Source organism: Heptranchias perlo, chromosome 18 (genome assembly GCF_035084215.1).
Source record: "Heptranchias perlo isolate sHepPer1 chromosome 18, sHepPer1.hap1, whole genome shotgun sequence".
Classification (NCBI taxonomy): domain Eukaryota; kingdom Metazoa; phylum Chordata; class Chondrichthyes; order Hexanchiformes; family Hexanchidae; genus Heptranchias; species Heptranchias perlo.
The window spans coordinates 48428913-48442736 of NC_090342.1; the positions used below are offsets into that span (position 1 = coordinate 48428913).

At 43.4% G+C, this 13824-nt stretch overlaps 1 protein-coding gene across 2 annotated transcripts in view; it reads right to left on the reverse strand.

The window, feature by feature from the left end:
* The window catches only part of pdzrn4 (PDZ domain containing ring finger 4), a 425267-nt gene that overhangs the window by 111432 nt on the left and 300011 nt on the right, over positions 1-13824 (reverse strand). Inside the window, exon 1 of one of the 2 annotated variants that reach the window (XM_067999884.1) lies at positions 11987-12179. The exons of the other annotated variant lie outside the window; for it this stretch is intronic. Coding sequence (XP_067855985.1) covers positions 11987-12055 — 69 coding nt within the window. The 5' untranslated portion in view covers positions 12056-12179. Of the gene's footprint in view, positions 1-11986; positions 12180-13824 lie in introns of those variants that run through there. 2 annotated transcript variants of the gene reach the window in all.

Sequence of the window (13824 nt, forward strand, 5' to 3'; positions counted from 1 at the left end):
GTACACAAGCCTACCTTAGGATGTTTCAGATGTGTGAGTTTGCAATCTCCCACACTCTAGGTTGGTAAATATCCACATCGAAGACTGATGGAAAGCTAGACAATGCTGTGGAGACAGTGTCAGTGGCAGTAAAAGTTCTCTATTAAAAAAGACACACCCTTAAGTTTAATAGAGGACTTGCACTGTGACTATGAATGCTGGGATAAACTCACCGCCATCATCTCCATTTGCTTTCTCTCAATCTCATCAAAGTCCCATAGTACAGTTGGCTGCAAAGGGGGAAAAAACTAAGAAAGAAAAAGAAAAACTGTGAGAAAGGATAAGGGAGGATAAATGACACTTGGTCATCTCTTGTGGCCCAGGCGGCAAATGTAACTTGCAGCTTGTAACAAAGTTTGTCTTTGGCGTGAACTTGGTGCCTTAGGTACATAAATCACGACTGGAAGCCTCATGCTCAGGATTTGTCTAACACTGACAGGGATGTACGTAACCTTGTCATCGGCATAAACCTGGCTTTGGGTTTGAATGGACTACATCCTGAACTACCCAAGAATAAGAGCTAAGGGTGTGTGTACTTCAACTGTTCAAAGCAAATTGGTGCATACAGATTATTCAACAGAAAGACTGAATATGAGAGCACCCAGATCACAATGAACCTAAAATTCACAATCAAATGCAAAATACTGCGGATGCTGGAAATCTGAAATAAAAACAGAAAATGCTGGAGAAGCTCAGCAAGTAAGGCAGCATCTGTGGAGAAAGAAACAGAGTTAACGTTTCAGGTCGAAGACCTTTCGTCAGAACTGGAAGATGTTAAAAGAGTTAGGGTAGAGGGCATGAGTGATTAAATGACAAAAGAGATGATGGTGCAAGGCAAAGAGGGTGGTAATGGGACAGGTTAACAAACAAAAGATTGATCAGGAGTAGCTGTAAATGGCAGCAGCAGAACCATTACCAGCGCTAGCTGACCGAAAAAATGGGAGCAGTGGTTATGATCTGAAGTGATTGAAATCAGTGTTGAGTCCGGAAGGCTGTAAAGGTTCCAGACTCAACATTGATTTCAATCACTTTCAGATCATAACCACTGCTCCCATTTTTTCGGTCAGCTAGCGCTGGTAATGGTTCTGCTGCTGCCATTTACAACTACTCCCAATCAATCTTTTGTTTCTTTACTTGTCCCATTACCTGTCCCATTACCACTTTCCTTGCCTTGCACCATCATCTCTTTTGTCATTTAATCACTCATGCCCTCCACCCTATCACAGACCTTCCCTTTTGTTCTTTCCTCCTCTCCCCTCCCTCCCCCCTTTTCCTGGCCCTGTACTTGCTCAAAAACTTTAACTCTTTTAACATCTTCCAGTTCTGACAAAAGGTCTTCGACCTGAAACGTTAACTCTGGTTCTTTCTCCACAGATGCTGCCTCACTTGCTGAGCTTCTCCAGCATTTTCTGTTTTTATATGTAAAATTCACAATCCTGACACATAATTTCAAGTATTAGAATCTTTATCCCTTCCCACCCTCCTTCAGCAGGATAAACCTGCCCAATCCCTTCCCAATCTGACCCGACAGGTCCCTCAGTCCCTCGTTCCCAGGCATGTGTATTAAAGGAGGCTGAATAGTAATCCAGGAGTACAGCGCCAAGTGCTTGTGAAGAGTTGCTGGCCAGTATTCCACATACTTCCCAACTCACCCTCGTTTCTGAGATTCCTGACACTCACCGACCTGCTGTGTACTTCCCGCATATTTTTAATGGGCGTGCAGTTCCTTCCTTACTTAATTGCCAGATTTTGTATCAAACACAATAAATAAATAAATAATGCCTCGGAGACCTGAAGCAGCACCTGAATCCCGAGAATAATAAAAATGCAAAATGATGGAAATGCACAGCAGGCCAATCAGCATCTGAATCGCATTCTACGCTCTTCCACAATTTTCCATTTTTTGTCAGCTTTTCTTTATCTCTCCGAATCCTAGCAAATTTGCCTGCGCCACGTGCCTTTCGCATTTGACCGAACACCCACCCTCATTAAGCTTCCCTCAGGTTAGAAGGTCGGCATTCTGGGTTAAGTAAACTCTGTAATGATGACTCTTTGGACTGCGGGACAGGAGATGTTCAGACTATTAGCACTATTTGTTGTCCATACATTAGCTGAAATCTCATTCAACGTTGCATTCATCATTAGTGTCACTTTCTAAGTGACACATTGAAAAGGAGGAAACAAATGTTCTTCCTAACAAAGACTGATGGAACAATAATTAAAAGATGATGTTCCACGAGTCAGGCAAGTGACAGGGGTAAAGTCTGATAAGTGATTTAAAAATCATGTAAAAATATATGTGCATATCCCTTATGGTCCCAGATGCAAAACAATCTTAACATAAAGAAAGCCAGGCATTTCATCCCGGGTTCTTCTGACCTGGAGCCCAAAATTTACAGGCAATGTACTGACCTCTAATTGACCTCTGTAATTTACCAACAGCCACAAGTGCCTGGATTCTCATAGGGTGTACAGCTGCAGCGGCCTTAAAGGGACAGGCCAAGTTAGCAGCTAAATGTCACAACCTCAGACAACCCATGAGCGACGTCTCAGGAGATGTACTAGGAACTGAAAGTACTTCAAAATGATCAGATGTGAATAAAACAAACCCCAACCTTGGATGAACTCACATTTCAAAAGTCTGGCTGTCTATCTGGTTTGGCTGTTTTGGTGAACTCTCACAGGTTTTAAGCCAGGCTGTCCACCTGGAGGGAGGGGGAGCAGCAAAGTGGCTCAATCTCAGATCTGAAGGAGACTGAAGTCTGCAGGGGCACTGGCCGAGCTCAGTGATGAGATGACCACCCAGATGAGAGGAGAAAGAGGCTGTGAGGGCACCAAGAGGCTTGCAAGGGGTGAAAGATAGAAAGAAAGTGGGAGGGGAAAATATACATCTTAAACCACCAGTGATCAGTGTGAGTTTAACTTTGGACAGAACAAGGTGTGAATTTAACATTTTATAGATATGAAGTTGATATTTTATAGACCAATCAGTACAGATGTAACATTTTATAAACCAACTGCTAAATTATTCATAGACCAATCAGTGTGAATGTAACTTTTTATAGACCAATCAGTGCAGATGTTACATTTAAGAGACATAAATCCAATATTTTATAGAGCTGGTTTTAATCTTTAATAGACCAATCATTGTGAGTTTAATCTTTTATGGTGCAGTCTGCACGTTAAACTCTCTTTCCAGGCAGACAAGAGTCCTGTAAATCTTAACTTTAAATGTTATTTCGATTGTAAAATGAACTCGCAGCATCACCGTCTATTCCCATCTGTTTGATATGTGAAGCGCATCATTCAAGCAAAATAGAATGAGACAGGTAGATGGATGGGTACATTCAGCGCGCATAGTCCAAGGATATAAAACATTCCCTGTGGCACAGATGGAAAATAGACAAGTCATACAACTGTCACACAATTCTTCAGCCAAGAGCAGACTGCAGAGCAGATCATTTGTTGCGTTTGTTTGCTGTGCCAGTGTTTATTTTAACTTTGTTGTTTTGCTCTGCTGGTTTCCATTATTTCCTTCTTACATAAATGATGCCATGCTTACAGAATTGCATCCGCCACATCAGGCAGGCTGTAGTGTTCTCAGGATCATGGGTGGGGAGAGGAGGGAGGTCACGTCACTGCGCGATGCATACAGTTCATAAATCTTAGCAGCAGCAGCTGGAGAAAATGGAGAGTGCAAGGCAGAATGGCAAGATTATCTTTTTGATTTATTGATTGATATTAGGCAAAATTTTGATTGACTGGTCAGTTTAGAAGTCTCAGATCAGTGTGTCTGCACAATGGGCCACTTTGGCTATTCAGAGTAGACAAGATATATTTCACTGGTGACAGTGAATTATGGAGGTACTTTCATGAGGAAAAGAATGTCTTTGGACTGGCCTCGCCTTGTGAGATATAGTATTCTCTCTGTTCTATGATCATGCATCTCTCACTTGAATGTTAAGCAGAAGACACCAAGCTTTTTGCCCTTCCTTAGGTCCATACCATGGAGGCCATATGTAAAATTTAAAATGAACATTCCCACTAATTTGCTAATACGAACAGATCTCGGTATTCTGATTTGGGTTTTATCCACCAATGAGACAACAGTGCCAAGAACAGCCCTTTCCAAACTTGGAGACCCACAAATTCAAGCAGGACTAACCAGCAAGTAAGAAATCAGTTGCACTTACTTTGTGGACTGGATTTCTGGGGTTCACAGGCTGCATATGTAGCTTGGACTCCAGATTTTAAAAGGGAAATCTTTAATTGTATTCTTCAGCATAATGCTCTGCTATCCACTGCTATCTGTCACTGCCAAGGCCGGCAATTATTGCCCATCCCTAATGGCCCTTGAGAAGGTGGTGGCCAATATTTATCCCTCAACCAACATCACTAAATCAGATTATCTGGCCATTATCACATTGCTGTTTGTGGGACCTTGCTGAGTGCAAATTGGCTGCTGCATTACAACAATGACTGCACTTCAAAAGTACTTCATTGGCTGTAAAGATCTTTAGGAAGTCCTGAGGTCGTGAAAGGCGCTATATAAATGCAAGTTCTTTCTTACACATTTAATGGAAGATAATACCCCACTTTGTCGCATCCCCAGCAACAGCCACTCCATTATCTTTGGCACAGTGGCACAGCAAACGAGGTGATGTGCCGCCACCAAAACAGCCATCGGTAGCCCCCACTTTACACCGCAGCACCGCCTCTGATAGCAACATGATCGCTCACCACAGCCAGATGGAGGCAGCCATGTTTTTGGTCGTGATGGATTGAATGCTGATGCACTCGTGCCTGCCATATACAGCCCCACTGGACCGTGTGCTACTTCACTTCAGCCATTTTGGGAGGACAATGAAACCCGGGAGGAGAATAAATAATCGCAGAGAGTTCAAAACAACTGCGCATGTTTAAGCTTGCGGGCACAGTTACTATAGCAAACGTGGAAGCTGAATGTGGGCCAATATGGTAACCGTCAGGGACATTTTCTTTCTCTGAGACAACAATTGGATTCTCACTCCGAGAGAAATGCAGTAGGGGGTGGTCAGGTTGGGGTAAAGGCGGGCTCCTGGGGTAGACTTAAGGGAGCTTTACTCTGATACTGGATGCCCGAAACGGGAAGAGTTCCATTCTCCAGCACTAATGTTCCTCACCTTGATAAGCACATGTAAAGTTCAGTAACTTAGGTGGGGGGGAAATGATTTGCAGAATAATCTCCTTTGTCAGAAGCTGAAAAACAATTTTAAAAAAAAGCTGAGGCATTCCACAGTCATACTGAGTGAAAACCCTTCCTCAAAATCACATTTCAATCGTATCCAATCTCAGTTTAATTTATGAATTTCCCATGGTAGCGGCAAATTCCCCATATGGAGATTAGTTTACCTCAGCTCAAAGAGATCGACCATTCTGGGGCAGTCAGCCCTCTTTGGCATCTCCCAGTGGCTGATTATGGAACGAATCAAAGAATTATACAGCACAGAAAAAGGCCATTCGGTCCATCATACCTGTGCTTCTTTGAAAGAGCTATCCAATTAGTTCCACTCCCCAGCTCCTCATTTGCCCTCTGGTTCTTTTACCAATTACCTTAAATCTGTGACCTCTGGTTACCGACCCTCCTGCCAGTGGAAACAGTTTCTCCTTATTTACGCTATCAAAACCCTTCATCATTTTGAACACTTCTATTAAATCTGCCCTTAACCTTCTCTGCTCTAAGAAGAACAATCCCAGCTCCTCTAGTTTCTCCACATAACTGAAGTCCCTCATCCTTGGTACCATTCCAGTAATTCTCCTCTGAACTCGATCCAAGGCCTTGTAATACTTCCTAAAGTGAGGTGTCCAGAATTGGACTCAATACTCTAGCTGAGGTCTAACTGATGATTTATAAAGGTTTAGCATAACTTCCTTGTTTCAACGTCAATGACACTGGACTCAAAGGCTGCCAAAACTGTATTTTCAGCCAATGATGGTGCATCAGTGCAGGAAGAGGGAAAGGGGAGATAAAATAGTAAATAATTTATCCCCCAATCTCCCCCCCCACCTTGAAAATAATTAAGAGCTTAATTTCTGCTACTAGCAGAACAAGATACAGTGGCCTGTTTGCAAACATAGGACCAAATGTCAATCTAATTGACATCTGGCCCATAACCTAGGGCTGGAACAACCATTTATTCATCTGCGTCATAGGCATCTGATTCCAGATGTTTGAATGATTAATGGCTGGTCTCTCACTTAGAATTATACAAGTTTTGACCAGTGTTTCTCTCATTTAATTAATAACATGAAGTACATTTTGGCAGAGGGCAAACTGCACAATTGACTTTACTACTGATGACAGCATTTGGAAGATCAACAACACCGACTTTAATGTAGTAAAACGTACCAAGGCGCTTCACAGGAGCGTAATCAGACAAAATTTAATGCTGAGCCACATCGAGATATTAGGACAGGTGAGCAAAAGCTCGTTCAAAGAGGTAGGTTTTAAGGAACGTCTTAAAGGAGGAAAGCGGGGCGGAAAGGTTTAGGGAGGGGATTCCAGAGCTTAGGGCTATGGCAGTTGAAGGCACGCCGCCAATGGTGGAGCGATGGAAATCAGGGATGCACAAGAGGAAGGCAGAGATTGCGGAAAGTTTAGGGCTGGAGGAGGTTAGAGATAGGGAGGGAGATCAGAAACTAAACCTCTCGCCAGCTAGGGTACCAAAGTTTACTTATTCCCTGTCGTGTTGAATTTTACAATGCCAGTTAATCCTGACAACAGAGTGGGGAGCAACATAGCAGGATTAGGGAGAGAAAAAGGGGATTTCGGGTCGAAAAATTATGTTTCTTTTGCCTCCACAAATAGATGATAAACAGGATTTTGTTTTGGCAAACGACGGACTTTAAATCTGCTCACTCAAGAGGGAATAATTGCATCAAAGGGGCAACACAGCTTGAAGTTTAATTGGATATACCTTTAATTGGATATACCTTTAATTCTGAGGCAAGGCTGGGCAGAGGGAAATCAGTGCTGAGAAAGTTATTTTTTCCCTAACCTACTGCGTTAGCAATTGTAAACAATTTTACAACACCAAGTTATAGTCCAACGATTTTATTTTTAATCCCACAAGCTTTCGGGGGCTTTCCCCTTCCTCAGGCAGCTTCCTCAGGAAAGCCCCCGAAAGCTTGTGGGATTAAAAATAAAATCGTTGGACTATAACTTGGTGTTGTAAAATTGTTTACAATTGTTAACCCCAGTCCATCACCGGCATCTCCACGTCATGGCTACTGCGTTAGAGAGGATGGTGTCTCCCCAGAACAAAGGAAACTATTGTCCCTCTTTGAAATGCACTTCAGCCCATTCATTGTGTGTGTGTGTGTGTGTGTGTTGTTTCTCATACCCTGCGGTTACCCACTGACATATTCTCAGCATTTACAGGCATTTTAAAAAAAGAAATCTATGAATCAAAATCAAAAAGCTGTGAAATTAAAGGGGCTGTTGAATTAAAGGGATTTACAGCAAGTAGCAAGTCAACAGTTAATGTTTGAACAAGCTAGTTTCTTCTTGTATCGTCTGCTACAGCTTTTAAAGCTAATCTTTAAATAAAAGTGCTTTGACTCCACGGTTCTGATCTCCGGGCAGTGGTGCTACACCAGCACTCCTGGTCCTGCTCTTGTCCTCGACCGGTTCGCCATCGTTTGACAGGCGGAAGGGGAGATGGGACGAGCCAGTGGAAAAAGTGGGTTTCTGCTGCCAACAGAACAGGGTTAAGTTGGTGCTTGGAGAATTCCAAGTGGGAGGGGGAACTAGCACGTGTGCTGTCAGCTGCACTTGTAAGGTGCCAAGTTCCCCTGTGCACTGTTGGTGCACGGTTCGTGGTTGGACTGTGGGACTCCCTGTGCTGATAGTGCCTGTGACAGGGCCTGGGACCTGCTTGTTTATGGGGTCCCGAAAGTGAAGGACAGAGGTGCGGGGAACATGGTCCTCAGGCACGGCACACACTGGGTAATAAAAAAGGGAGAGTTGCTGGTCTCCATTTCATGGTGCTCTCCCCAACCCCGGGCTCCAGAACTGCAGCCCAGCAAGGAGCCAACGCCTTCGGGAAAGGGAAGAAAATATGTTGCAGAAAATAGACAAGAAAAAAAGAGTTAATTCTAACAGGAGGAGCTGCAAACACTTTCAGTTTAGGGCTGTCCATGCCACAGTTTACATCGACATGGTAATCACCCCTGACATCAAGGGTGGAAAGCAGCTTCCCTCAACTCCCTCCTCCTTCAAACAAAACGTTGCTGTCAGGTCAGTGGGAATGTGTAGGACACCAAACTGTAAATAATGAACCCAGCCAGCAACGGGAATGGCCACTCATTTTTTTTAATAGGTCGTCATAGTATCATTACAAGGAAAGGCACAAATATATAAACTGGGAAAATTGGCCAATGCTGTGAGAAAATGATTAGCAAGTTCCAGTTTGCTCTTGACCTCAATCCCCTATCTGTCGGTGTGGTTTCAAGCAAAAAAATGTCCCACTACACAAACCTGTCGAAGCCCAATACACACCTTCGGAAAGGCTGCAATCCCCGAGACTGACAGGAATGGAGACGGTCCCTTTAACCAGTCCTTATTCCCCCGTACGCTGCTGCTTGCTGAACTCGGAGAGAGGGCTGGCACCAACCCATTTGATTGAACACATGCTTTTTGTCAGGCTCACTGGCGAGCAGTGCATGATCGCGCCGGCTGGTGCACAGGCTGCCGCGGGGGGCAGCCCGAGTGTCACAAGTCAAATTGCTGCGTTGCCTTGATCTCTTATCTGGCCCTTCCTTACAACAATAGAGCTCAGGGGAGGAAACTGGGAGCCGAGTCACATTACTGTACAGAGAGAGTCAGTGCTCCCGGCTCCCACATATTAACAGGAAGATAAACACTGAAAGAGGGTTTCCCTCTTCACCTGAGCAAGCACATCCTTTTTGCACAGCAGCTGAAATTTATAGTACTGTTGAAGAATTGAGTCTTCATGAAACTTGATCCAAAATAAGATCTAAAACGTTAACTCTTGTTTCTCTCTCCACATATGCTGCCTAACGTGCTGAGCGTTTCCAGCATTTTCTGGTTCTCTGATTTCAGTATTTTGCTTTTTTTTTGGAAGGGACCTGCTGGGTTGTGCTATCACCAGGCAGTTCCATCCCACTGCATTTACTGCTATTTGTGTATAATTAACAACTATTTGCATAACGCATAAATAAGAGAGCACTTTACACTGCTTATAATACATATAAATAACAGGCAGAAGAGGAAAGCTTTTCACACTTATATGCTTCTTACTAATGTAAATAATGCTGAAGAAATACAGCCAGACTTGTCAATCCACCAATTTGTACTTAATAAAATTGACACAGCACTTTCGCCTCCAGCTGCAATTAACGGTGCTAATCTTCTCCCCAACGCCTCTACGGTGATAAAAAGAGACATTTTTTGCATTTAATTAATGCACAGAATCATTTTATAAAACGGCTAATGAGGCTCTTATCACATTACCATGACACACGTTCATTAAAGGCATGAAACGGGGGAAGGAGCCTGCTTAGCAAGGCGGCACTGCTCTGTGATAAGCCTGTGCGGAGACACATCACATCGGTGACTGCTTCTCGGGGACCCCCCACTACATGCAGCAGGTAGCGGGGCCGTGAGGCTACTCCCGTCTCAAAGCACAGCACCGCTAACCTGCAGCCGAACGAGCAACTCGAATGGGAGCAGGTGGAAAGGTGGCCAAGGATTGAGCAGTGCGAGCTGCTTTCTCCTCTCCCTTTTCTTGGGATATGCTGTTCCTATCAACTCGGTGTTAACTGCACATCAACAGTCAAGCACTTGACAACACTGAAACATCACGCAGAGAGTACTCCACTGCTCTCTACTTAAACTTGTGAAGGACTGTATCAGGAGATATGAAAAAATAAATTTCCTTTCTTTTTTAAAAAAACTACCATTGACCCTCAACCCTCAGCAAGTTGACAGATAGCCCTGTGATGTACAAATGGAACAGCCTAACCAATAGAATTTTCAAACTAATTTGCAAAGAAATCCTTAGAATAATGTACAATTGTTCATATGCAATCCTTTAAGACTTGTTTCCTTCAGCAAAATGTGTAACTATAAGTATATCTCTCTCTGGGATCCTATTTGATGTTTAAATATGATATTCGGAAGGTTGTTACCTATAGCAAGTGACCGAAACTTAAGATACACATTTCCCACTTCATTTGCTTGCATTCGTGACATTAGAGGCTAATCTAGTTTTTTTAAAAATCCATTAGGGTCTCTCTTTAAGCCTGTCTTAGGATAACCTTAAAAGATGCATCATTAGCAAGGTGTATGTTATAAGGAGGGTGTCTTACTCTGTAGTAGTGCAGGTTATACTAAGGGACTGTACTATATAAGACACAATTACAGCGTAGATTATGCTAAGGGCCTGTGGTACATCAGACACAATTACAGCGCAGATCCAAGTACACCCTTCCATTCTAAACATTTTGCGTTCAAGCCATTTGTCTTCAACATTTTTACATCAAAAACTCTGGGCTATGTTCGGCAGTCACCACCACTTCTGGCAAACTGAATAAAAATAAGTTCTGAATAACGTAGACTTGTGATGCCTAAAAAAGGCACTTCTAACATTTCATCTGGAGTAATAGTCATCATCCCTTTAAACCGCGAAATGGGGTTTCTGGTAACGAGATGATGACGGCGACCTGTTACTCAGATGCTTGAGTCAGCAAGGCCCGTCAATCCGGCGGTTTACACTTACAACGGGCTCTGCGCTGGTTCTGGCTCCTTTATCCGTCCGCCTTTGAATCCAGCAAAATAGAATGTTAGTAAATGTGATCCATTCATTGGAGTCTCCCCTGTACATTCCTCATCTATTGGAAGTCATGTTACACACAGTAAATCTGGATGTATGGACCAAAAAGTTGCTTCTAACCAACCACTGACTGTACCATACTGATTATGAAGTTTAAACAACCAAGCTGGGAGCTGCTAAGAGTCAGTGTTACATAGAATTACATAGAATTTACAGTAACCGGCCATTCGGCCCAAAAGGTCCATGCCGGTGTTTATAATCCACTCGAGCCTCCTCCCACTTTACTTCATCTAACCCCATCTGCATATCCTTCTGTTCCGTTCTCCCTCATATACTTATCTAGCTTTGCCTTAAATGCATCTCTGCTATTCACCTCAACCACTCCATGTGGAAGCAAATTCCACATTCTAACCACTCTCCGGGTAAAGAAGTTTCTCCTGAATTAGTTATTGGATTTATTAGTGACTATCATATATTTATGGTCTCTAGTTTTGGACTCCCCCACAAGTGGAAACATCACTATCGAACCCCTTCATAATGTTAAAGACGTCTATCAGGTCACCCCTCAGCCTTCTCTTTTCTAGAGAAAAGAGCCCCAGCCTGTTCAGTCTTTCCTGATAGTTGTAAGCCTACTGCCAGTAATGTCATCAAATCAGGATTGCTCACCTGTATGGTACAACTGTACAGAACAAAAATAAGTTTCAAAGTTGTACCATACAAAACGCAGAAGGAATTTAACTGTCAAAAGCAATAAACTTGCACTAACTCTAAAGGAATTCCTTGGCAACTATGTCTGTCAGTCAGATACGTTCAAAAGACATGAAAATGCTTCACTACATTTAAGCACTTGCTCTTCTGTTAGATGACAGTGATTATTAACAAGAAGTGAAATGAAATAATATAAAGGATAAACGTTGATATTGGTGATCAGTTGTGGCTGCAGGTGCATGAAATCACAAAGAAATGTATAAAAACCAACGTAGCTTGGGGGGGGGGGGAGAAAGTGACTCCCCTCCAAAAGTAAAATACAGCTAACATCTCCAGAAGACGACCCATTTCTTACACACTTCTACATCTGACCGAAGCCTAGGTGCTTTCTTGTTCCAACTTACCTGTGAAACTTCATACAGCAATTTGTAGTGCTCCTCTCTCTTCTGTAAAGTGCACAGATTGCAGCCCATTATAAGTCAGCGGCAAGCCCCGAGCCCACCGTCCACTTTGCCCACAGCTGAGAGGGACTTGCACTGACGGGGAGTCACCCTCCAGACCTGACTGGTACAACTGCTGTCTCTCATCAGTCACTAAGAGTCGAGCTCACACTCACAACACACCAGGCACTGTTAGCAGTAGCACTTGGCTGGGGGGGAAAATGAGCAGCGGGATTCGTGGTTGTTTCCTTCTCGGTATCTCACACACAGTTTTGATTCAGTTCAAAGCAACACACTCCCCCTGTCTTTGCCTCAGTGCACATGACTACACAGATTCCAGCTCATGCATATTAACGAGGGCCTCATTGATTATTTATGACACGTCGTGATCATGGGGAAGGACGTTCCTGTTTATGACAGATGAATATCCACTAATTAGGAAGCAAATATATTGTAATACAATTTTTTTACAACACACACTGCTTCGTGTCAACAAACTCTTATAAATTGTAAAATACAACTCAAAAAAATTCCCAAGGATTACTGTAGGACCTTACAATGTACCAGACTTAAAGGGGGAAATAAATGCAAAATCCTTTATTATATAAAACTGCAGCTTGGACGGTTCAGGAACTCATCCATTTTTGGGGATTCCAGTCGGAATTTCTTTGAGGAATCACTTCATGGGTCACAACAATAAGTCAGCAGAAACTCAAAGCTATATACATGCCTCTGTTTGTTTCTATACAAAGCCCACTAGATATTGGTGAGAGCATCAAACTGCTCTGGGATCCAAGAATCGTCAACTTCTTGCACCAAAGCGATGTCAGTGCGAAAAAAAAACTCAACCATTTTCCTCATATTTTTATGAATGTTAAGATTTGTAACATTAAGTGGCACCATTAAGTTTTCTTAATTGGTCTTAATTGCAAGCAAATTGGTTTCATGTCTAGCAACACCTATACAACACCAAAGACAAGAGTGGCAAGTACATCAAGAATCATCTGGTGCCTATCAACCCTCACCCCTGGGACACAATAATCCGATTTTCCAGGCCTTAATTTGACTTAACTGTCTGGAGTGGAGCCGAGCAAAGACCTACGTGGAAGTATTGTCATCATGAATGCCCTGTGACTACCACAGGCTAACTGACTGCATGGCCGGCTGTTTGCCAAGGAGACTATCCCTAATGCAGTTTTATAAATGCAAATGGACTAAAGAGACACGGATTAAACTTGATCCACTTGGCAGCCAATGCCTGTGGTAACGGGCCAATGTGGCACTTGCAGTCCAGGCGAGTCTGCTGTCCCAGAGAGATTCCCAGTGTGAAGTTACTAATCAGAAAGTCGCTGCCAACTTGCTCAAAATAAACACGATTACTGTGGACAAAGGCTTACTGAAAGCACCAATCCTTTTGCAACCATTTTAGAGACTAGTGTTTCACGCTGTCATCGGTGTTTTATGGACTCGGACAACGTATCAAAGAGTTTTCTGACAGAAATCAACACAGGGGAAGCACAGCTGAATCCCGCCCCCTCCCAACTTTGGTGGTTATTTATCGGACTGGTCCCACTCGCAGTGCTAAGGCTGGGGTTGCTGCCTCTGTATATTGTAAGGGAGACTCCTGTTCTCCCCAGAGTTCCCACCCATTGTATATAGAGATAGAATTCTTGGCCATTAGCGCTGCGAGCAGACTGCGACTTGTCCCATGCCTTTAGTCAGCGGACTGGGGTGGTGGGGGCAGGGAAGAATAAGTGGCAGTGAAAGGGGAGGAGAGGATAGCAGTGAACGGGCTAAGTGGA